Source organism: Enhydra lutris, unplaced genomic scaffold, assembly GCF_002288905.1.
Source record: "Enhydra lutris kenyoni isolate GAN:26980312 unplaced genomic scaffold, ASM228890v2 scaffoldscaffold7, whole genome shotgun sequence".
NCBI lineage: Eukaryota > Metazoa > Chordata > Mammalia > Carnivora > Mustelidae > Enhydra > Enhydra lutris.
In genome coordinates this window covers 4,520,038-4,545,625 of record NW_019154091.1, presented here as the reverse complement: position 1 = coordinate 4,545,625, position 25,588 = coordinate 4,520,038, and the positions used below count along the sequence as shown (strand labels likewise).

Sequence of the window (25,588 nt, the reverse complement as noted above, 5' to 3'; positions counted from 1 at the left end):
CCCTAAGATTAAAAGTCACATGCTCTTCTGACTGAGCCAGCCAGGAGCCCCTTAACTTTGTAATTTAAACTAAGATTTCCCAGCAGAGCATAACCAGTCTTATATTTATTGAACGGTTTTTTAAATTCTAAAATTCTGACCACGGGGCGCCTGGCTGGCTCCATCTTAGAAGAACATATGACTCTTGATCTCAGCATCATGAGTGCAAGCTCCATGTTGGGTGTGTATATTACTTAAACATAAAGTCTTAAAAAAAATTTTTTTTAATAAAATTCTGACAAATCTTTTTATAGATACAAAGGTGAGGCCACTCACGTAAAATGTATGTAAAATGTAGGCAATATCAAAAAATAATGTTCAAACATACACTAAAAAGTCACATCTTTATAGACATTCGGGTTAAAGGTGACCATTGAATAATATAGGAAGCTTCCCATACTCTTTCCTTTGGAGTCCAATTTTAATTTTATGAAACAGATTATTCATGTAGTACTTCTACTGAGAAGACTCTCAAAAACACTGGTCTTTAAGAGTAAGAAGTGATATGACAAATGATTAGAGTCAAAGGCATGCAGGAATAAATTTTAATAAGGAATAATAATAAAAAATAAGAATCTTTGAGGAAGAAACAAATGAGGAAAAGAAATAAAATTTCAAATAAAAGTACAATATACAGAATAAGATAAGGATTTATGGTTTCATATCTTTATTTGAAATCATGTTTCCTTACTAGATATTTAAACTGTCCCTATTAACAATAAATCCTATGAAAAAGTATCTTTGAATATACATCAAATTTAACCAATTATCTTATTAACTACCAATATTTTATTTTAATGTTAAGACTAAACTTTAAACAAAAATTAAACTATAAATTGATAATATATTAACATATGACTTCAATTAAATTTATCCAGCACACATTCATGCAATTACCTAGACATAGGTATCTGTCTTCTTAAATTATATTAATGCAAATGCCTTTTTACAGAACCATCTAAAACAAAATATTTTAAGCGATAGAAATGAAATTAAAAATGAAAACAGAAAATGCTTTCTTTCCACAGATATCAAAGTCTTACCCTAATAGATGCTTTATTACAAAAAACTTTGTTGATAGCAAGCCATGTTGGCAAATCCAACATATTCTGGAGCACCTCTTCATCCAACTCCAAATTCTTCAGTTCACCTTCTCCTTTGAGGGTACTTAGATTTATCTTGTCAGGAGATAAATTTTTAGTAAATCTGAAAGAGAATATATATTGACATTCATTTTAGTGTCAGTTACTGTACCCCATTCTTGCAAATATACAGAGCATTAAAAATGTAATAGCAGCACAAAGAAACACAAAACTTCAGGCTCTATTTTAATCCATGTTTTTCAATGAGGTTTTGTTATTATTATTTTGGTCTCTCTTATCTATAGCACTCTTACATAAAGCCTACAGTGTTTTTAGCATATATTTGAATATCATATTCCCACATACATAAAACTCTGGTTCTTAATGCCTTTCAAATTTATGAATATCTAAGTAACATCCAGTTTTTTCCAGGTACTATGCAAGGTAGTGAGGATAAGACCATCCCATAACCATGTTTTGTTCATTTTGCTAAAGACCACATCACAAAAAGGGATTTTTCTATTTACTAACCAACATACCAGGAAAGTTAAGGAAAAGGGGACCCTTTAGAAGTAGCAATTGCAGCTGCTACCCATTCATCATCCCAAGAACAATATCAAAGGATATTAGTACTCCTTTTAGAATCATCCAGAGATTCCCAGCTTCAGAAACTGACCCAGATCATTCAAGAATAAATGAGAGTACACAAATCTTTTTTTCTAAAAGGTCTCTGAGGAAGGGGGTTATGCAACTCTACTTGACAGCCAATCTTGGTGTTTTCTACATGAGACTTAAAAATACCAATTACTTATAATCCTGAATTGGATGTACAAATACCATTTATTCCTTTCTGTAAGAGTTAAGATAAATGAAGTATAAAGTGTTTAGTGAAAGTGTCAAAAATCACATGAGAGACTAGATCCTAAATTCTAATTAAAGAACACAGATTCTCTATGGTGAATGAAAAATGAAAATTCTTAAACTTAAGAAAAAAGACTGGAAATAACAATAATAGTTAAAACAATACTGGACATTTTCCAAGGGCTTATTGTGTACCAGGTTCTTTGTATGCAAGCATTACTACTTTATCGAATTCCTATGATAAACCTTTAAGGTCAATACTATTTTTATTCCCACTGTTTTGGTAAGCAAATATAATGAGAAACTCACTAACTGAACAAGTGATAGAGAGTGACAGATAGATATTGTCTCTAGTAGAGACAGTAACAGTAATAATAATAAATTATGCATACACATTAAAGTACTGCCAATTACATCAGTTTATTTGATCCTTACAACAACCCTAGTTCTTCCTTTTTCAGAAGGGAACAGCGGCCAAAATGAAGTTCAATCCCTTTTTGACTTCTGACCGGAGCAAGAACCATAAAAGGCATGTCAATGCACCTTCCCACATTCACAGGAAGATTATGTCTTTCTTCCCCTCTTTCCAAAGAGCTGAGACAGAACTACAATGGTCAATCCATGCCCATCAAAAAGGAGAATGAAGTACAGGTTGGGCAAGAACATTGTAAAGGTCAGCAGATTGGCAAAGTAGTGCGGGTTTACGGGAAGAAATACACCATCTACACCAAATGAGTAAAGTGAGAGAAAGCAAACAGCACAACTGTCCATGTGGCCATTCACCCTAGCAAGGTGGTTATCACTGGACCAAAAGTGGATGAAAGCTACAAAAAGATCCTTGAATATAAAGCCAAAACTTGCCAAGTAGGAAAGGAAGGGGCAAATATAAGGAAGAAACAACTGAGAAGATGCAGGAATAAAGTAACATTATATACAACTTTAAATAAAAACTGTTCAAATGAAAACTATAAATAAATAAAACAACCACTAAAGAAAAAAAAGAAAAACTTCTAACTTTGCCCAGGAAGAACTTTTTTTTTTTTTTAAAGGATTTTATTTATTTATTTGACAGAGAGACAGATCACAAGAAGGCAGAAAGGCAGGCAGAGAGAGAGAGAGAGGGAAGCAGGCTCCCTGCTGAGCAGAGAGCCCAATGCGGGGCTCGATCCTAGGACCCTGAGATCATGACCTGAGCCAAAGACAGAGGCTTAACCCACTGAGCCACCCAGGCACCCCATAAGTACTTTTTTCAAAAGTAAGACTACTGACAAAATTAACTACCAGTTAACAAGAGTTATCAGCCAGTCTTTTACCTTTTTTGAAACTAATTATTAAAGTAACAAAATATACTGGTTATTTACATCAACAAGAGTATCAATAAATATACATATGCTTCATTTCATGCTTCCTACTGACTCTACACCAGAATTTCTTGAGCTGTATTTTATCGGGATTCATATCTTCTCACAGAATGTCAACTGAGAAATGCAGAATTTACATTTAACCCATATTTGACCTGTGATGCTGGGTTGTATTATACTGACCACCAATCAGTATATATTATTGGTTTAATACTACGACGTTTCCTGACAGCCTTTCAATCCTAATCATAAAGGAATGGCCTACTACCTCAAGGCAGATTAATAGAGCTAGAAGGGAGCATTCACTAAGTACTTACTGAGAATTCACTATTCAGACACATACACTGACAAGCAGTACACTTAAGGAGTGTAGCAAAACAGTAAGATAGCAGGCATAAGCAGAGAACCTTTTAATTTTTAAAAGGATGGACAGAAAAACCCTCAGTGAAAAGATGACATTTGGGCAAACATCTGAAGGAAGTGAAGGAGGTAGCTATTACAAACATCTAGAAGAAGAATACTCTAGGCGAAGGAAAAAGAAGGGTAAAACCGTGAGGTGGGAAAATGCTTGGTATATTTGAGGAACAGCAGGAAGGTCAATGTTGGCTGGAGTAAGTGAGCAGAAAGGCAAGAGTAAAAGGAAATGAGATTAAATTAGAGAAATAATGGGGCCAGCTCACGCGGGACCTTTAAAACCCACTCTGAGGACTATGGCTTTTACTCTGAGTAAAAATAAGAGTGATTAAAGATGGTTTTAACTAGAATAGGAAATTTTTAAAGATTCATTCATTTTTTATTTGGAGGGAGAGAGAGAGCACAGGGAGACAGAATCTCAAGTAGACTCCATGCTGAGTGTGGAATCCAGCACAAGATTTATCTCAAGACCCTGATATCATGACCTGAGCTGAAATCAAGGGTCAGACGCTCAACTCAGTCAGCCACCCAAGCGCCCCTGGAAACTTTAATTTTCAAAGGTTCACTCCATTGAGACTATATAAAAAAGGAAGGACATAGAAGCAGGCAGTCCATATAGGAAGTTACTGCGATAATCCAGGTAAGAGAAGATGCTGCCCCGGATCAAGAAGGAAGAGTAAAAAGCGATAGAAAAACAACAGTCGAGATACATTCTGAAAGTAAAGCCAACAGGATTTGATTGTACAGAATGACATCAAGGATGACTTCCAAGGTTTTTAGTCTGAGTAAACGGAAGGACAGAGTTACCATTTATCAGGGTAAAGAAACAGAGGGAGAAATAAGTCTGGAATTGAGGATCAGAATTTAGGATTTGAATAGTTTAATTAAGATATGCCCCTTCGATATCCAAGAAGAGATGCCAATTTGGTGAATATTCAAATCTCATTCAGTAACCGCAGATACAAATTTGGTCATCACCAATGTTCGAGATGGTATTTGTAGTTGCAACATGGAGACAGGAAATCAAATGACTCAAGGACTATGGTCAGAGACCACAAAGAAGGCAAGAAATGTGAAAGAAACCATAAAGGAGATTACAGAAGAAGCAGCAGTAAGGGAGGAGAGTTGCTTTCAAGTTTTGTTTTCTTTATTTTCTTTATTAAGGCAAGAGAACATTAAGGCAGGCTTATATGTTGGTGACAATGATGCAGGAAAAAAAAAAAAAAACTACTGATGCTACAGTAAGGACAGACAACTGCTAGAGCAAAATCCATGATTAGAAGACAGCAGATGCACTATAGATGAGAAGGGTTGGCCTTGAACAGCTCTGACATTGGAAAGCATGTTAATATTCTATACATGTAATAAATAAAATGAAAGAATGAGAAGAGGGGAAGCACCTAAAACTGAAAGTAAACTGAAACAAATGAACCTAATTATACTTCAAAAATACTATAAGCATTTTTAAAGGGAAGAGGAAGAGAAGAACAGATGGGCAAAGAATAATCTGAGTAACCAACATTTGACTATATATATTCTTAGTGTTGGGCAAGAAGGGATGTAAGGGTATGTGTGTGCATATGGGAGGGGTTAGTGAAGAACTCAAAACAACATCTTAACCAGGTATGTACAAGAATGTTCATCTCAGTGACACTTACAAAGGGAAAAAAGTGAAAGCCCCTAATTGTCCAAAGGGAAATAATCCCTTTATTTATATCATGCTACATAAATATCAAGTATGTATGTACTTGTGTTGCCAACCATAAGGGAAAATGCTTCTATTATGGTGAAAACTTGTGGTTTAAAATTACATACTGTGATTTCCATTATGTAAAAAGTGTATTATAAAATGTCAAATAGCAACTATGGTTGTTGGTAAGACTTTAGACTTCTTCGTCTTTATACTTTCCTATATGTTTAAGCATTCTAATAAGGAGCATATATCACTTTTATAAAGACAAAAGTTCATTAAAAACCCAAAAAGACAGGCCTGGAAGGAGTAAAAGTGAAAGATAGAAACATTAAAATTCATGTCATTAACAAGAAATTCTACATTTAGTTCATACCAAAGGGACAACATCATCAAAGAGCATGGGCCTTAAAATCAGACAAGTAAGTCTGAATTCTTGTTTAGCCACTTACTGTGGTACCTCTGTGCCTCAGTTTGCTCATCTATAAAATGGGGGAAATAACATCACCCTCAAACAATTTTAGTGAGGATTAAAGATAATATGTAAAGCACCAGGTGCAAAACAGATATCCAAATAAGAGTTCTCTTTTTCCTTCCACTTTTAAAATTTCGATTAAATTATGGACATATTGACTATAGTTTAAACTAAAGCGATATCAAAAGTTCATGCTTATCCAAATAGGACGTCAAAATGGTTAAGCTATAGAGCTAATCTGGAAAACACCTTATATTAATACTGCTCATCTATTAAACTATTTTAAATAAAAAGCAGAAGATATAATGGTAACCTAACATTCACAGCTATGAAACTGCTTGTTCCCCACAGTGGGTAAACAGTGTACATATCAAATTATTTATCTTCCATTATTCATGTTAATTAGGCTTTAATTTACATATATTTTAGTTTTGCACAAATGTGTCCCAATCATTTACTAATATAATTATGTTTCTTGCAAAAACAGAAACTGGATAATGATTCTTCAGCCACATTTTTCATAACTTAATTAATAAAGGAAAAGCAGACTTCTTTAAGTGTATACTAGGCAAAAAAGGGAGGGAAACTTTTAAAAGAGCAGTAAGGGTTGGAAGAGGCACTTTTCTACCTATACTTTTTCCAAGTGTTGCTACAGCTCTTCCGAATAAATTGCCATCTGAAATCCCCAGATAATTGTATCACTCTACTGAATATTACAACTGAGAAGGACCAGATCCTAAAGAGAATAAATTATTATCTGAAATAAACCACTTTCATAAAGAACCATGTAAAGCTCTGAAGAGTTACATAATCATTTTAAAACCAAACTTTTAAAAATAGGGCAGATCACTGCGTTTGTATCTTTAGGGTAAATACCCAGTAGTGCAATTGCTGGGTCATAGGGTAGCTCTACTTTCAACATTTTGAGGAACCTCCATGCTGTTTTCCAGAATGGTTGCACCAGCTTGCATTCCCACCAACAGTGTAGGAGGGTTCCCCTTTCTCGGCATCCTTGCCAGCATCTGTCATTTCCTGACTTGTTAATTTTAGCCATTCTGACTGGTGTGAGGTGATATCTCATTGTGGTTTTGATTTGTATTTCCCTGATGCCGAGTGATATGGAACACTTTTTCATGTGTCTGTTGGCCATCTGGATGTCTTCTTTGCAGAAATGTCTGTTCATGTCTTCTGCCCATTTCTTGATTGGATTATTTGTTCTTTGGGTGTTGAGTTTGCTAAGTTCTTTATAGATTTTGGACACTAGCCCTTTATCTGATATGTCGTCTGCAAATATCTTCTCCCATTCTGTCAGTTGTCTTTTGGTTTTGTTAACTGTTTCCTTTGCTGTGCAAAAGCTTTTGATCTTGATAAAATCCCAACAGTTCATTTTTGCCCTTGCTTCCCTTGCCTTTGGTGATGTTCCTAGGAAGATGCTGCTGCAGCTGAGGTCGAAGAGGTTGCTGCGCTTGTGTTCTCCTCAAGGATTTTGATGTTTATAGCAGCAATGTCTACAATAGCCAAACTATGGAAAGAACCTAGATGTCCATCAACAGATGAATGGATAAAGAAGATGCGGTATATATACACAATGGATACTATGCAGCCATCAAAAGAAATGAAATCTTGCCATTTGCGACGACATGGATGGAACTAGAGGGTATCATGCTTAGCGAAATAAGTCAATCGGAGAAAGACAACTATCATATGATCTTGATATGAGGGAGAGGAAATGCAACATGGGGGGTTAAGGGGGTAGGAGAAGAGTAAATGAAACAAGATGGGATTGGGAGGGAGACAAACCATAAGTGACTCTTAATCTCACAAAACAAACTGAGGGTTGATGGGGGGAGGGGGGTTGGGAGGGGGAGTGGGGTTATAGACATTGGGGAGGGTATGTGCTATGGTGAGTGCTGTGAAGTGTGTAAACCTGGTGATTCACAGACCTGTACCCCTGGGGATAAAAATATATATGTTTATAAAAAATAAAATTAAAAAAAATAGGGCAGAAATTTAAGTCAATGAACTAACCTTCTGAATAATTATTTTTTTAACTTAAGATTAAAGGGAGGGGTAGGAGAAATGAAGCATAACATATATACAAAACCAAAGTAGCTGTTAACAAAGACTCAAACGAGGATAAAGGAGAAAGCTGATTGACCTGAATATATCAAAGTCACAACAGCACAGAAGAAAGTCATACAATATGTAAAAAAGGGCACAACTTTTACTGATTTTTTTTTTTTATTTTTAAAATTTAGAAACACTCTCTCATTACTATGTACATTATGGCATGCAAAGGGGTTTATTTTAAAATATTTTAAAATAAACCCTTCACTCTAACATTAGTACCCTATGAAATAAATTTTAATGTGAATGTTTATATTTTATTGGTTAACTTTTACTATCTTTTTAACAATGTAGTAATTTGAAAACATACTTAAAATATGAAAACAGGCTTCCATTTTATCCAAAATCTTCCCTAATTACACATAATACATGAAAATACATTTACTAGTTTTTTCAGTTATTAACAACAGAAATAGCTAACCAGAGGAATAAAATTTCCAGACAAATGGAAAGAATGCGTTTGACTTAGATTATGCATTTTAGAATCAATACATAATTATTAGAGTCTAAATTACATGCAAAGCACTATGCTAAGTAGACAATTATGGCAGAACAAAATCAGTCCATAATCAAAGATTTATAATTTGCTTAAGGTAACAGGCCACAAATGCAGAAAAAGTTAAGAATTACAGCTCTGAAAAAAAAAAATTACAGCTCTGCAAGAATAAAAATGCAACTTACTACTCAACCTCTCTATGCCTCAGTTTCCTTATCTGTGAAATGGAGATAAAACAATACCTGCTTTCATGGGGCTGTTTTGGTGAATAACTGGGTTAGGATATATAAAATGCTAGGAACTGACCCTACTACAAAGGAAAACTCAGTAGTAGCTATTACTAATACAAAAACACAGGTCAAATAGGAATATGAACACAAAGACCTGATATAACCAGTGGTGAAATTTTTCCAAAAAAAAGGGGGGGGGTCTTGATAAGGCAGTAAGTATGCAGATCATAAATCAAAAAGCATAAATTTTATATCTGATGTTACTTTAAGTTTTAGACATGATTTATTTTAACTTTCATCGGATCCATTCTATAGCTACATCATAAAAACAAAGATAATACAGTTATTTGCTAAAGAAACCTGAAACAGATGTCTCAAATGTATCATCTCCAGGTTAAATACACTTAATTGGAGTTAGAATCATAAAATCTTAGTGCTCAAAAGAATCTTAACACAGTTATAAACCCTTTTCTGACTAGTTACCTACCTTCCTCTATACTCACCTTTTGCATTCAAATACTAAAACCCTGGGATATTCTTTTCAAAACTCATCAGTAAATATGCATTTCTTGCATTATTCACCTTGCCCTGAAATTGTTTATGGTTCCTGTTATTGAACATGTTATTAAAGATTCACACCAGTGTCTACTATTCTTCTAAACTTAATAATTGGCTCTGTTACTTGATAATTACTTTCTCAAATAACAGTTGTAACTAGGAATAATAATTTCTACTCTGTGATATTTCATGCTCTGGCCTGAACTAGATTTTACAGGTAATTTAACAACACATGTTAAACTGTTTGATTATGAAACTTAGAGTAGGCACAAGTAATCTGAAGTTCCTGGATGGACTCAAGGGATCCAAGATATTTTATATATTTTCAAATGGGGCTTTTATTTTTTTTCTTAAAGATTTTATTTATTTATTTGACAGACAAGAGATCACAAGTAGGCAGAAGGCAGAGAGGCAGGCAGAGAGAGGAGGAAGCAGGCTCTCCGCCGAGCAGAGAGCCCAATGCGGGGCTCGATCCCAGGACCCTGAGATCATGACCCGAGCCGAAGGCAGAGGCTTTAACCCACTGAGCCACCCAGGTGCCCCTCAAATGGGGCTTTTAGAAACAAAAAAGGCTAATTAAGAACCACTGACTTAAAGAAAAAGGATTAATTTTAACCATTCAGAAAATAAATTACTTCCATATTATAAGTTGGTTTTCAATACTGTTATTATTTAATATAATTGACTTGTTATAAACAAACCCCTCATACGGTGGCTGCCCAGCTACCAATGATTCCATCTTCCCAGAGAAAGGCTATAGGAGAAAAGTGCATACCTAAAACATACTTCTTTGGGTACAGGTGATTGATATAGAAGCTGAAGAAGCATCTAGGCTGTTAAATCAGATTCTTTCCTTCAGAAATTTGAAACTACAACACTTAGTACCAAGATGACAAATACCAAAGGAATATGACTGACAGAGAAACACAGATCCAGTACTTTAGAACTTAAAGATACCATAAAGATTCTTCTCCTATCACTGCTCCAACCTCTTAAATTGGGTCGAATTCACACCTATGAAATGAACTAGTAATTGACATCACTAGCTAGTTTCTCAAGACTGTGCATCCCTATAAAGATTAAATTCTCACTGTATATGAAGAGATATTATAAGAACCAATTATCTTCGTTTAAGCAAATTTAATAGCCTTTGCTTGATTTTATTCAAAACAGTATTTCTAGAAGAAAACAAAGTACCTTAAGACCACACTAAAATCATACAAGAGAGGATGTTTCTGGAGAGACTTCCCAAAATCTGAAAGACTACCAAGCCCTTCGGCTGGGAACAATAAATTATTAATCTGCAACTAATCACATCCTTTCATAGTCCATGGGTTTCATCATGCAGACATAAATATCACTCCACTCAAAACTAAGAAACAGGGGTACCTGGATGACTCAACTGGTTAAGCATCCGACTTGATTTCAGCTCAGGCCATGACCTCAGGGCCCTGGGACTGAGCCCCACGTGGGGCCCTGCACTCAGCATGGAGTCTGCTTGAGATTCTCTTCTCCCTCCCTGTCTGCCCCTCCCGCTTGTTCTCTCTCTCTCTCAAATAAATAAATAAATCTAGAAAAGAAAGAAAGAAAGAAAGAAAGAGAAAGAAAGAAAGAAAAAGAAAAAGAAGGAGAAATGGATGAGGCTTTTCTAAAGAAACCCATATTCCCTCACTTATTCCATTATCTAACGCCATTTTTTCACTGCAGTTGTACCTCTTTTAATCTGGCACTCTCCTCTTGGGGCTACTTGCTTTCTTGCCCTACTCTATCCCTTATTATCTTCAGGATCAAAAAGTGAACTAGTTATTTTGAAAAATGTTGATATAAGCTAGGTCAACAAATACACTTTGTTACAGCCTAGTACATACAGATACACACACACAATTAAGATGAAAATTCCACAGAACAATAGTTTAATACAGTCTGTTATTTTCAGTTCTATTTCATTCTTTTAAAACAGCGATCCCAGGGAGCCTGGGTGGCTCAATCAGTTAAACAGCTGACTCTTGATTTCTACTCAGGTCATGATCTCAGGGTTGTGAGATTGAGCCCTGTGTCAGGCTCTCTCTCCCTCTACCGCTCCCCCAACAACACGCATGCAGGCTCGCTCTCATGCTCTCAAATAAGTCTTCAAAAAATAAAATGAAGTAAAATATGGTCACAATGTAACACATATTTCACAAGGTAAGTTATAACTCACAGCTTAACAAAAATATATAAGAAGTACATCATGACCAAGTATGAAGATTGGTTTAACATTCAAAAATCAATCAGTGTTACACACCATATTAAAAAGTAAAATCACAGGGCACCTGGGTGGCTCAGGTCATGATCTCGGGGTCCTGAGATCAAGTCCCACAACCAGCTCCCTGCTCAGTGGGGAGTCTGCTTCTCCCTCTGCCTCTGCTGTTCCCCCAGTTTACGCTCTCTTGCTTGTGTGCTCTCTCTCTCTCTCAAAATAAATGAAACATTTAAAAATAAATAAATAAAAATAAAAAGTAAAATCACATGATGATCAAAATAGAGACATAAAAAAGCACTAGAGAAAAGTCAACACCATACATGGAAAACTCTCAACAAACTAGGGACAGAAGAAAACTTCCTCAGGTGCCTGGGTGGCTCAGTCTATGCAGCTGCCTTCGGCTCAGGTCGTGATCCCATGATCCTAGGATTAAGCCCCACATCGGGCTCCCTGCTCAGCAGGAATCCTGCTTCTCCCCTCCCACTCCCACTGCTTGTGTTCCTGCTCTCACTGTCTGTCAAGGAAATAAATAAAATCTTTAAAAAAAAAAAAAAGAAGAAGAAGAATAGAACTTCCTCCAAACTACAAAGGACATCTATGAAAATCCTACAGCTAAAATCATACTTAAAGATGGAAGACTAGGGGCTCCTGGGTGGCTCAGTGGGTTAAGCCTCTGCCTTCGGCTCAGGTCATGATCTCAGGGTCCTGGGATCAAGCCCCGCATTGGGCTCCCTGCTCAGTGGGGAGCCTGCTTCCCCCCTCTCTCTCTGCTTGCCTCTCTGCCTACTTGTGATCTCTCCCTCTGTCAAAAAAATAAATAAAATCCTAAAAAAAAAAAAAAAAAAAGATGGAGGACTAAAATGCTTTATCCCTAAGACAGAGACAAGACAAGACATCTGCTCTTACCACTTCTATTCAGCATTGTATTAGAAATTCTAGCCAATGCAATCTAAGGCAAGAAAAAAATAAAAGACATTCTATTTAGAAAAGTAAAACTGCCTTTTTTCCCAAAAGACATGATCATCTGTACAGAAAACCATACAGAACCCTTTTAAAAGTTACCAGAACTAATAAATGAGTGTAGCAAGGTTATAGGATATAAGAGAAATATAAAAAATAAAATCAAATGAAGGGACATGGGAACTAAATGAAAGCATTCCCAATGGCTAAAGCTGGAACAATTTGGGCAACAAAATAAATATTAGATTATAACTCAAAATATAAAATAAATATACATGAATATATGCAGATATAAATTCAAGATTAAATAAATAACTGGGAAAGAAGAGATAAATCTCCCATACAGAAAATAACTTATGTTTTCTCTACTCTAACCTCAGGAAAGTGGAACATAACCCTTCATTCCTTTTGTGTGCGGCTGCTTTTCTTTCCAAAGTATACAGTATGAAAGTGGGCAAAAGAGTAACTTTACAGTGGAGAATCCGACAAAGGCCAACATCAACAATGTTGCACCTTTGATACAACATAATAAAAATGGCATTTTACCCTCTGTGGTCTTCTTGCAAAAAACCTATAACCCATTCTAATCATGAGAAAAACATTATACAAATACTGACTAAAAGACACCAAACAAAATATCTAACCAATACTACTGAAAACTCTCAAGATCACCAAAAAGAAGGAAAGTATGAGAAACTGTTTTAGTCAGAAGGAGTCTAAAACAAAATGATGACTAAATATGTGATATTCACAATGAGATCCTCAAGCTAAAAAAGGACATTAGGTAAAAAAATTGGGAAATGTGAGCAAAGTATAGGCTATAGTTAATAATAATTTGTAAATACTGGTTCATTAATTGTGACAAATGTACCATACCTTATAATATATTAATAAAAGAGATGGACTCCAATGCTACTAAATCCTGTCCTTTTCATTTTTTAAAACAGTCCATGAATAGCTAATTCTTAAAATCTGTTTTTCTCAACCATAGAAAATCTGTCATGCATACCTTATTTCAAAGGGGTAAATGAAAAGCTCTAATGATTCATGAAAACTGTTTGAGAGCATAAATCCAAAGCATAACACTGGAGTTAATTCTTATTAAGACTATGAGAAGCCTAATAAAAATCTTTGCTACAAGTCTCTCAACCAGTATTATTTCTTGATTCATAAAATTTTTCAGAATTTCTTACATCCAGTTTTTTGTTTTTAGTAACTTAGCAGAGAGCATTGTGCAGGAGATTACATGGCTGCCTCAAAACGGCTACCGAGAGTATTTACGAACCTGCCAATCTGGCATTGATTTTTACAGAGTGAATGCAAACAAGGATCCAAAGCCTATCTTCTTTTCCCACAGAAAAAATATTTTTAACAGAGACTTTGAGCAGAGAACTTGACCAGTATATCCTAGTAAAAGGAGATGTATGAATAGTGTTTTACTGTATTACATGGTAATCCCTCTACAAAAATTAAAAGATCTATAATAAAGGAAATCACACACACATACACACAAGTAATAGGGGAGATGGGATGTGAGGTATATGAACACTCTTCATACTAGCCTTACTGCCTTTCTTTTTATTTTTATAATTTTTTATAAACATATAATGTCCTTACTGGTTTCTATCAATCAAAAACTTTTCCACCCAAAAATATCTTAGTTAAAAATTAATCATTTGAGCTGCATATGCAAGGTTTATCCATTTTGTTGTGTTTAAGTTTCACTTAAAACAAGTTAGTACAATAAAAATATAAATTGTTTCCATATCCTAAGAACAACAGGAAACTGAAAATTTTAAAGTACCATTTATACTAGCATGATAAGTATGAAATTTTTAGGGATAAATCTGACAAAAGGTATAAAAAATCTATATACTGAAAAACATAAAATGTTGCTAAAATTTTAAAAGACATAAATAGAGAAACACATAGGTAGATCAGATGACTCAATATTTTTTAAGATGTCAGTTCTCCTCAAATTGATTTATAGATTCCAAACAAAAAAAATACCCAGCAGGTTCTTTGGTAGAAACAGGTTGATTCTGTAGAGTATCAAACTAACTTTAGAAAAGATGAACAGAGTTGTAAGCCCTGTACTACCAATTTCAAGACTTCTTAAAAAGCAACGGTTTGGGGGGTGCCTGGGTGGCTGAGTCAGTTACGCACCTGCCTTCAGGTCATGATCCCAGGGTCACCAGGGAGTCTGCTTCTCCCTTCCCCACAGCCCCTCCCCCTGCTCCTCCTCTCTCTCACTTTCTCTCTCAAATAACTAAATAAAATCTTTACAAAATATATTAAAAGGTGCCTGGGCAGCTCAGTTGGTTGGGTGTCTGCCTTCAGCTCAGGTCATGATCCCAGCCAGAGTCCTGGGATCAAGTCCCATATTGGGCTCCTTGCTCAGCGTGGGGCCTGCTTCTCCCTCTGCCTGCCACTTCCCCTGCTTCTGCTCTCTCCCTGTCAAATAAATAAATGAAAAAAAGAGAAAGAAAGAAAGAAAGAAAAAATAAAATACATTTTTTAAAAAGTTACAGTGGGTATGTGGCTGGCTCAGTTGGTAGAGCATGAAACTTGATCTCAAGGTCATGAGTTCAATCCCGATGTCGGACATAGTGCGTACTTTAAAAAAAAAACAAACTACAATATTCAAGATGATTTGAGACTGGTATCAAGACAGACCCACAAACAATGGAACAAACTAGAGAGTCCTGAAATAGAACCAAATTTGTAGTAAGGGGATTTTCAACAAAGGCAGAAAAGCAAATCAGTGGTAAAAAGGGGTACCTGGGTGGCTCAGTTTTGATCTCAACTCAGGTCTTGATCTCAGGATTGTGAGCGCAAGCCTGCTTAGAGCTTAAACAAAACAAAACAAAACAAAACAAAACAAAAAAGATACTATTTTCAATAAACTGTGTTGGAACCACTGTATAGCCACTGCCAAAAGAAAAAAAAAAAAAGGATCTGATACTTCCTCACACCATAAACAAATATTTAAATAGATCACAGACCAAAATCTAAAAACTGGATCCATAAAATCGCTGTAAGAAAATACAGGAGAAAATCCTGGTGATCTTGAGCCTGTCAAAGATTTTTTTTCCTTAAGATTTTATTTACTGATTTATTTGGGGGGTGGGGAGAGCACAAGCAGGAGGAGAGGAAGAGGCCAAGGGAGAGGAAGAAGCAGACTCCCTGCTGAGCAGGGAGCGGGTGCAGGGTTCAATCCCAAGACCTGAGCTGAAGGCAGACGTTTAACCAACTGAGCCATCCAGGTGCCCCAAGCCTGGCAAAGATTTCTATAACATAACAAAAAATGTACAAATCATAAAAGAAAAAAAAAACAATAAATTATGTTTTATCAAAATTAAAAACCCCACTCATCAAAGACACTGTTACTAAAGGAGAAGCCAAAGAGGGGGAGAAAATATATTTACAAAACATGTTTGAAAAAGGACTTTTATTTACAATATATAAAGAAAAAATATATACAATATATACAACTCAAAAATAAGACAACTAAGTAATAAAATAAGCAAAAGATTTAAACAGACCCTCAAACCAAAGAAGACACAGAGATGGCAGATAAGCACATGAAAAGATATACAATACAGCCAGTCAATAAGGAATTTCAAATTAAAACCATACCACTACTTACCCACTAAAATGAGAAAATTACTGAGCACTGCTGAAGATATGGAACAACTAGAACTCTCACACACTTACTGGTGAGAACATAAAATGTACACTTCAGAATGTTGTTTACCAGTTTTTTAACTTACGTATGTACCCATATATATAACTCAATCATCCTACTCTTAGGCATTTACCCAAGAAAAATGAAAACCATGTGTCCTCACAAAGACTTACACACGAATATTTACAGCAGCTTTATTTATAATAGTCAAAAACTGGAAACAACCTAAATGACCATCATCAGGTGAATGGATAAACACATTATGGCATATTCACAATGGAATATGAATATATTCAGCAATAAGAGAGAAGGCATATGGGGCACTTGGGTAGCTCAGTTGTTAAACATCTGCCTTTGGCCTAGGTCATGGTCCCGGGGTCCTAGGATCGAGCCTCACGTCAGGCTCCCCATTCTGTGGGAAGCCTGCTTCTCCCTCTCCCACTCCCCATGCTTGTGTTCCCTCTCTCACTCTCTCTGTCTAATAAATAAAATCTTAAAAGAGAGAGAGAGAAGGTATACAACAAACCAGATTAATTGCAAAATAATTATTCTGAGGGAAAGAGGCCAAAAGAAGGTATATGATTCATTCATATAAAATTCTAGAAAATACAAACTAATCTAAGTGAAATAAAGCAGATTATATAATAACAAAGCATGAGACAGGAGGGGAGGAAGGAGAGGATTACAGAAGGACATGCGGGAACTTAAGGGCTTATGTCAAAATTTCATTAAACTGTATACCTTAAATATGTAGTTTACTGCATATAAATCAATTATATTTCAATAAAGCTGCTTAAGTCATATATAAAAATGCTTATAGAAGACTGATTTTCTTTACTTGCATATTAAAAAATAATCAAGCTAAACAATATAAATTGAAAATGCTCAATAAAGAAGGTAATTTATTATGAGTACACCTTTTCTCTCTCTCTCTCTCTCTCTCTCTCACACACACACACCATGTATATAGGTGAATATATACATCCTAATAAAAAAGAAAATGGACTAGTTAACTTAATAAAGTACAAGAAAATCAGAATTTTTAAGATATCTGAACCATGGCTTTTTGAAAACATTCGTAATTTGCCATCTGAAGATACAAGAAGCAATTTTTAAGCCACATTAAAAAACTGAGTAGATCACTCAGCATGGAGTCTGCTTGGGATTCTCTCTCCCTCTCCTTTTGACCCTTCTGTTCATGTTCTTTCTCTCTCTAAATAAATAAATAAATCTTAAAAAAAAAATAAAAACCAAGTAGATCAATAAGCAGCCTTCATACTATCAAAAAATATAAAAGAACTTCAGGATTTTAATACCTGAAAAGTTCCACTAATCCAAAGTCTTCATCTTATAAAATGTGAAGTCCAAAAGGGTTCAGTCAACTGCTAATGTCATATCACGGCAGAGCCAAGACTATAATCAAATTTGTATAGTTTTAACTTAAAAGGTATTTCAATATCGATTACCATTTCATTATCATACTCATTGATTTTCAATTCAACAATATTTAATAAACATTTCCTGGGCATTATAGGAGTATGTGGCAATTCTTATCTTCAAGGAGCTTTCAATGTCAATTTGAGGCTTATTAAATATTTAAGACAAATATTTTCTTCAAAGAAAACTACAATGTTATTGGAAGAAGAATCATGTTATGCTCACAATAATTTTTTTTTTTTTTTTTAGTATTCTCAATTCACAGAGTTTGTTTGGCTTGGTTATTTTTATAATACACATGTAAAGGAAATCAAACAATCTTGTCTAGCCAGTTTTTTCACACTTAAAGAAATTTAAAGTTTTAAAGGATGGAAGAAGTTATAAGTTGGCAGCCTCTGAGCTTTGTTTTACCACAAATATGTTTGATCTGCACAGTGTTTTAAAAAACCTGAATCGGGGGCGCCTGGGTGGCTCAGTGGGTTAATGCCTTTGCCTTCAGCTCAGGTCGTGATCTCAGAGTCCTAGGATCTAGCCCTGCATCAGGCTCTCTGCTCTGGTACCAGGGAGCCTGCTTCCCCCTCTCTCTCTGCCTGGCTCTCTGCCTACTTGTGATCTCTGTCAAATAAATAAATAAAATCTTAAAAAACCTGAATCAGTGGCTAACATTTAAAATGAGTAGACATTATATTAAAATCTGGGTTTCCTAATTTTGTTGAAATATTGGAAGATCTGACACAAATACACATGCATCTTTCATGGCAAAAACTGAGCAATGATTAATTAGGCTCTTGGGTAACTTAGACAAGACATAATTACTGCTTTCAAAAACCTCATAGTTTAGTATTAGAGACAAGCACATAAACAAATCATGACAGTACCTTATAGTTTTACTATGTGCCAAGCACTGTGTAACAGGTATTACAATAAAAATGAAAATAGGATAGGGGCGCCTGGGTGGCTCAGTGGGTTACAGCCTCTGCCTTCGGCTCAGGTCATGATCTCAGAGTCCTGGGATCGAGCCCCACATCTGGCTCTCTGCTCAGCAGGGAGACTGCTTCCTCCTCTCTCTCTGCCTGCCTCTCTGCCTACTTATAATCTCTGTCTGTCAAATAAATATATAAAATCTTAAAAAAAAATGAAAATAGGATAAGATGGAAGTACACAAGAAGTAGTGATCATTTGTTAAAAATACTGTTTAAGGAAGGCTTCATGAAGGAGGCCAAACTTGAACTGTGTTTTTTAAGAGTTAAGTTTCTGCCAGGTGAATAGGAGAGAGGAGGACATCTTAGGCACGGTGACAGAATGTTCAAGGCTACAGGATCACATACAGTAGCCATGGATGAAGTATAAGGCATCAGGTAGTTTGTAACGAAATGGAATGCCTTTGAAAGATGGACTGAAGCCAGATCACAAAGGATGCTTGCATCCCGTGCCAAGGAATGTAGGTTTCATCCTATGCATCTGTATTGTTCCCACAATGCTCCTAAGAAGACTCGTGATTCAACATAGCTGGGAGGAGAAATAAAAAGGGAAAAGATATAATAGCTGATCGCCCTAATTACTGATTCAACTAAATTACTAAAAGGCAATTATAAGCATAGCCGGTCTTTGTTCCATTAACAAGGAGCCCTACTTTTTGCCTATCTTATGCAGTTAAGTTCTATTTTAATATTTCTTTGGACAAAAAAATTCTATTGTTATAAACAAATTTTTTTAAAAAGTCTGAACATGGGGGGCGCCTGGGTGGCTCAGTGGGTTAAAGCCTCTGCCTTCGGCTCAGGTCATGATCCCAGGGTCCTGGGATCGGGCCCCGCATCGGGCTCTCTGCTCAGCGGGGAGCCTGCTTCTCCCTCTCTCTCTCTGCCTGCCTCTCTGCCTACTTGTGATCTCTCTCTCTGTCAAATAAATAAATAAAAATCTTTAAAAAAATTATTAAAAATAAACAAATAAATAAATAAAAAGCCTGAACATGAGCCATTAAAATTTTTTTACCAATCTTTATGTGATACACCACACATTAACAAAGTAAAGGATAAAAACCATATGATCATCTCAGTAGACAGAAAAAGCACTTGACAAAATTCAACATCTATTTATGATAAAAGTTCTCAACAAAGTGGGTACTGAAGAAATGTACCCCTCAACATAATAAAGGCCTTAAGACAAATCCACAGCTAACAACATACTTAACAGTGAAAAGCTGAAGGATTTTCCTCCAAACAGGGGGAAGAGGATGGTACTCTCATCACTTTAATTCAACATAGTATTGGAAGCCCTAGCCAAAGCAATTAGGCAAAAAGAAGAAATTTTAAAAATCCAGATTGGAAAGGAAGAAATAAAATTGTTAATCTGTAAATGATATAATACAATATATAGAAAATTCTAGACTCTACCAAAAACTACTAATAAGAACTAATAAATGAATTCAGTAAAGTTGCAGAATACAAAATTAACATACAGAAATAGGTTGCACTAATAAAGAGTTATCAGAAAGAAGTTAAGAAAACAATCCCATTTTCAAGCGCACCAAAAAGAATAAACTAGGAATAAATGTGACCAGGGAGTGAAAGACTTATACACTCTGTAAGACACTGATGAAAGAAATGGAGTACAAATAAATGGAAAGATATTCTGTGCTCATGGAATGAAAAAAATGTTGTTAAAATGTCCATACTACCTAAAGCAAACTACCGATTCAATGCAATCCCCATCAAAATACCAATGTCGTTTTTCATAGAACTAAAACAAAGAATTCTAAAACCTGCCTGGATCCACAAAAAGACCCGCAAGAGCAAAAGCAATTTTGAGAAAAAACAAAGTTATCATGCTTCCTGATTTCAAATACTAAAAACTGTTAGTAATCAAAACAGGATGATACTGGCATAAAAACTTAGACACATATATCAATGGAACAGAAAAAGAGAGCCCAGAAATAAACCTATACATACACGTTCAATTAATCTATGACAAAGAAGGCAAGAATACACAATGGGAAAAAAAGATCTCTTCAATAACTGGTGTTGGGAAAACTGGACAGCCACATGTAAAAAAAAAAAAAAAATGAAACTGGGCCACTACGTTATACCATATACAAGAATACATTCAAAATGAATTAAGGACTTAAATGTGAAGCCAGAAACTATGAAACTCCTAGGGAAAAAAAAAAAACAAACAGATAGTAAGCTCTTTGCCACCAGTCTTAGCCATATTTTTTTTTGAACCAGTCTTCTTAGGCAAGGGCAACAAAGGTAAAATAAATAAATGGCATTACATCAAACTACAAGCTTTTGCACAGCAGAAGAAACCATCAACAAAAAGAAAAACCAATCTAACTGAATGAAAGAAGGTATTTGCAAATCATATGTCTGATAAGAGGTGAATATCCAAAATATATAATGAACTTACATAACTTAATATATTAAAACAAAACAAAACAAAACAAATACTATTTAAAAATGAGGAGAGGATCTGAATAAACAGTTTCCCAAGGAAGACATACAGATGGCCAACGGACACATGAAAAGATGCTCAACATCACTAATCATCGGGAGATGCCGATCAAAACCAGAAGGAGATACCACCTCGCACCAGTCAGATTGGCTATTATCAAAGGGCCAAAAAAATAACAGTGTTGGTGAGGGTATGGAAAAAAGGGAACCCTCATACACTGTTGGTGGGAATGTAAAGTGGTACAGCCACCATGGATAACAGTATGAAAGCGCCTCAAAAAATTAAAATTAGAACTACTACACAATCCATCAATTACATCTTTAGGTATACACCCAAAAAACAAAATAAAACAAAACAAAAAAACCCACCAATTCAAAGAGCTATATGCACACTCAGTTCACTGTAGCAGTATTTACAACAGCCTAGATACAGAAGCAATCTAATTATCCATCAATAGATAAATGGATAAAGAAGACGTGGTACACATACACAATGGAATATTACTCAGCCACAAAAGAGAATGAACTCTTGCCATCTGCAACATGGATGGACCTAGAGGGTTTTAGGCTAAATGAAATAAGTCAGACAATGACAAATACCATACGATTTCACTTACATGTGTAATCTAAAAAATAAAGCAAATGAACAAACAAAACAAAAAGAGACTCACAGATATAAGAAGCAACTACTGGCTACCAGACTGGGGAGGGACTGGAGGTTCTGCAAAATAGATGAAGGGGATTAAGAGGCACAAATTTCCAGTTATAACATAAGTAAGTCATTAGGATATAATATACTGCATAGGTACTACAGCCAACAATACTGCAACAATTTTGTGCAGTGACAGATGGTAACTAGACTTATTGTGGGGTTCAATTCGAAATGTATAAAAACATCATGATAGGGTGCCTGGGTGGCTCAACTGGATAAGCACTCAACTCCTGATTCTGGCTCCAGTCTTGATCTCAGGGTCATGAGATTAAGCCCTGTGTCCAGGCTCTGCACATAGCAGAGCTTGGGTTTCTTTCTCCCTCTCCCTCTGCCTCTCTCTCTCTCTCTCTCCCTCTCTTTCTGAAATAAATAAGGGTGCCTGGGTGGCTCAGTCATTAAGTGTCTGCCTTCAGCTCATGTCATGCTCCCAGGATTCTGGGATCAAGCCTCATGTTGGGCTCCCTGCTCAGCAGGAAGCTTGCTTCTCCCTCTCCCAGTCCCCCTGCTTGTGCTCCCTCTCTTGCTGTCTAGCTCTCTCTCTCTGTCAAATAAATAAATAAATCTTTTTAAAAAATAATAATAAAATAAAATAAATAAATACATCTTTAAAACAAATACATCACTATGGGGGCTCCTGGGTGATTTAGCCAGTTTGGCATCTGCCTTCATGTCAGGTCATGATTCCAGTGTCCTGGGATTGAGCCCCAAGTCAGGCTCCCTGCTTAGCAGGGGAATCTGCTTCTCCCTCTCTCTTTGACACTCCCCTGTGCTAGCGCTCTCGCTCACTCTCTCACTCAAATGAATAAATAAAAGATCTTAAAAAAACCACTATGATGCACACCTGGAATTAATGGGACATTCTGTGTCAATTATACTTCAATTAAAAAAAAGATGGTTACCAAGAAATTAAATGATAAGATTAGCATTTTGAACGTATCTCTCCAGTAACAGTGCCAAGGATAGAAGAGAAAAGTATGAGACCAGAAGGAAATGAGAATGCGTATTTGCAAGAATAACACAAGACATGTCAAGTTAAATCTGGGTCATGACAACAGAGATATTCAAGTCTTTATTTTGACGTCTCCTTTGTGCCAAGAAGCCTGCGATGTGCTAGGTTCAGGAAAAGGAAGGTAAATTTAAGAGTTATTTAATAAAAAGGCATCATAATCAATTAAAATGAGAAGATAAAGAGAGGAAAGGAATTAAGTTTGGTAGGTGACTTGAATGAACAAATAGATAGCTGTGGTTTAAACTAAGAATAAAATTGCAACACCTCATCTTCAATAAGCTAAGCACAAGTCTGGTCAAATAAAGATATGTTAAGGAAGTATAATTTTAAAAAAAGCAAAGGATTACAGCTATGACTATACTTTAAGAGCAAAGCTCCCAGAGGATTTACTAAAGTTATATACAAAACCAGAACCATCTTTGAATGCCTTTATAAACAACATCCTTAACTAACAATATCCTAAAGATAACCTCAAAGTTTTCCCTAATGGTCTACCTAAGGCTAAAGCTTGGCATCTATTCCTTGGTAATTTTGGTTTAGATCCAGACACCCAAATGATATCAAAGAATCAAGGTGCACAAGAATGCTGGAAAATAATACTTAATTGATATTTACACAACTGCTAACATATGGTCAGTAAGTGTATCAAATGTCACATTACTCCTCTGCAATTAGTTGCACATTTCTGCTCATGGGTAATCTTTTTTTTTGGACTTTTTTTTTTTTTTTTTTTTTTTAAGTAATTTCTACACATAACATGGGGCTTGAACTCACAACCCCAGATCAAGAGTAACATGCTACGGGGCGCCTGGGGGGGTCAGTCAGTTAAGTGTCTGCGTTTCGCTCGGTCATTTTCCCAGGGTACTGGGATCAAGCCCTACATAATGCTCATTGCTCAGCAAGGAGCCTGCTTCTCCTTCTCCCTCTACCTGCTACTCTGCCTGCTGTGCAGGCTCTCATGCGTGCTCTCTCTCTCTCTCTCCAATAAATAAAAATCCCCCCCCCCAAAAAAAAAGAGTCACATGCTCCAACAACTGAGCCAGCCAGGTGCCCCAATCATAGTTAATCTTTAATTACCAACTTCTCACTAGACTTTACGGATATGTTCAAAGTATTAATGTGGATAAATTTCCTAAACACTCTTAAGTGTTCAATGATATAAGTTTCTAGGTTTTTCACTAAGTCCAATTTGAAAGAAATTCAGTGCCATTTCCATGAATCTGGCTTTATAACATAATTACTTTCCCTGATAATGAAATTTTAAAAGGAGTAAGGGGAGAGGGGAAGTATTAAATGGGATGGCAAGTCCTTACTTACATTCATCAAGAACTCTATTTTCACTGCTGTTCTTAAGAATTACTCAAATCTCTTTGATAAAGATTATAATTAACATTAAATACACAAAATAAATTCTTAAGTCCTTCAATGAGAAGTGATGAAAACATTCTCTTTATCAAAAGAGCCTTCATACCTCATTAATTACATTAGACTATGAAATCTTACCCATTAAAGGGTAGATCAAATGCTAACTGCTATTCCCAAATAGCTGACTATAAGTTATAAAACTATTTTAACAATAGAAAGAGTTGGTTATAACTTTAAGTGCATTGCCAAACCTGATATATTAGAAAAGACAATCTAAGAAAGGAACTGCATGAGCCTGTAGCTACAGTAAAAAAAGGGAAAAGGAAAAGAGTACTTGACTAATACAGTAAGAATTAGAAAATATTCTCAAAGTATCTTTATGTGGGGCAAAATAAGTGCTTGTATTTATGAAAAGAAAGAAAAAGAAACCGAAAACGTTGGGGAATAGAAGTATTACCTGAGGGCAGGAAATTCAGACAAAAGGTCCCTATTCCTGGTGAAAGCAAGCAGTCAGTTGCCAGGGTTTCTTAGACTCCTTGATTATGAAATTCACAGCACACCAATCTCCACCACAGCCAGCAGGGATCGCTGCAGGGAATGGGTACACAGGGGGACACAGGAAGGAGCAAGTTTAAGGGAAGGAAGAGGAAAGGAATGATATGATAAAAATATTTAGCTGTGATGAACTTAAAAAAATACAGTTGTATTTCACACTGGAATAACTAAAGGCAAACACTGCTTAAATTCTAAGATAAATCAATCATTTGTGATTCCCTTCATTCTCTCTACCACTGGTATTACTACTACTCTGACAATATTTTCAAAAATTTTCATATTAAAAATATCAACAAAAATGAGATATCTCTGTGGTACAAAAGTTATACGAAGACTGAACTGTAATTCAACGTTAAATCAAACCAAATAGGACAAGCACTCTAAAAGACAAGCTATTTACAAATATAAATTATCAAATTAGTTTAACTGCTAAAAACCCCATTTAAAACTGTAACCTTCATTTATGAAGAACACTAAAGAGTAAAGTTAGCTATGAAAAGTAACTCACAAACCAAGGAAAGATCTAACAATAAATTTTATGTTTATATACAAAAGCAAATCAGAGAACTAGAATATTTATCAAAAAAAAGTTTTTAATCTAAATTTCTTGGATATGAGTCATCTGCCAAAAATGTATTCAGGGCAACCAATTTATATCCTATATATTCTATGAAGGCCAAAATTAATCTATTCTCTAGTTAGCTGAAAATGTTTCTGAACAGTTACTATGTGTAACAATACTGTGCCAGATGCTAAAGATACAACAGTGAACAAGAGAAACACAATCACTGCCTCAGAATGCAGTCTGTAAGGGTGATTCTGCCCTTAAAGAGATGAC

At 35.6% G+C, this 25,588-nt stretch overlaps 1 protein-coding gene and 1 pseudogene across 3 annotated transcripts in view; one reads left to right on the top strand and one right to left on the bottom strand.

Annotated features, from left to right (window-relative positions):
* The window catches only part of LOC111142175 (UHRF1 binding protein 1 like), a 105,983-nt gene that overhangs the window by 69,536 nt on the left and 10,859 nt on the right, over window positions 1-25,588 (bottom strand). For all 3 annotated transcript variants that reach the window (XM_022495181.1, XM_022495182.1, XM_022495183.1), the window contains exon 2: window positions 1,083-1,245. In XM_022495181.1, the coding sequence (XP_022350889.1) occupies window positions 1,083-1,245 (163 nt within the window). The remainder of the gene's footprint in view (window positions 1-1,082; window positions 1,246-25,588) is intronic.
* On the top strand, window positions 2,462-2,902 carry LOC111142176 (annotated as a pseudogene).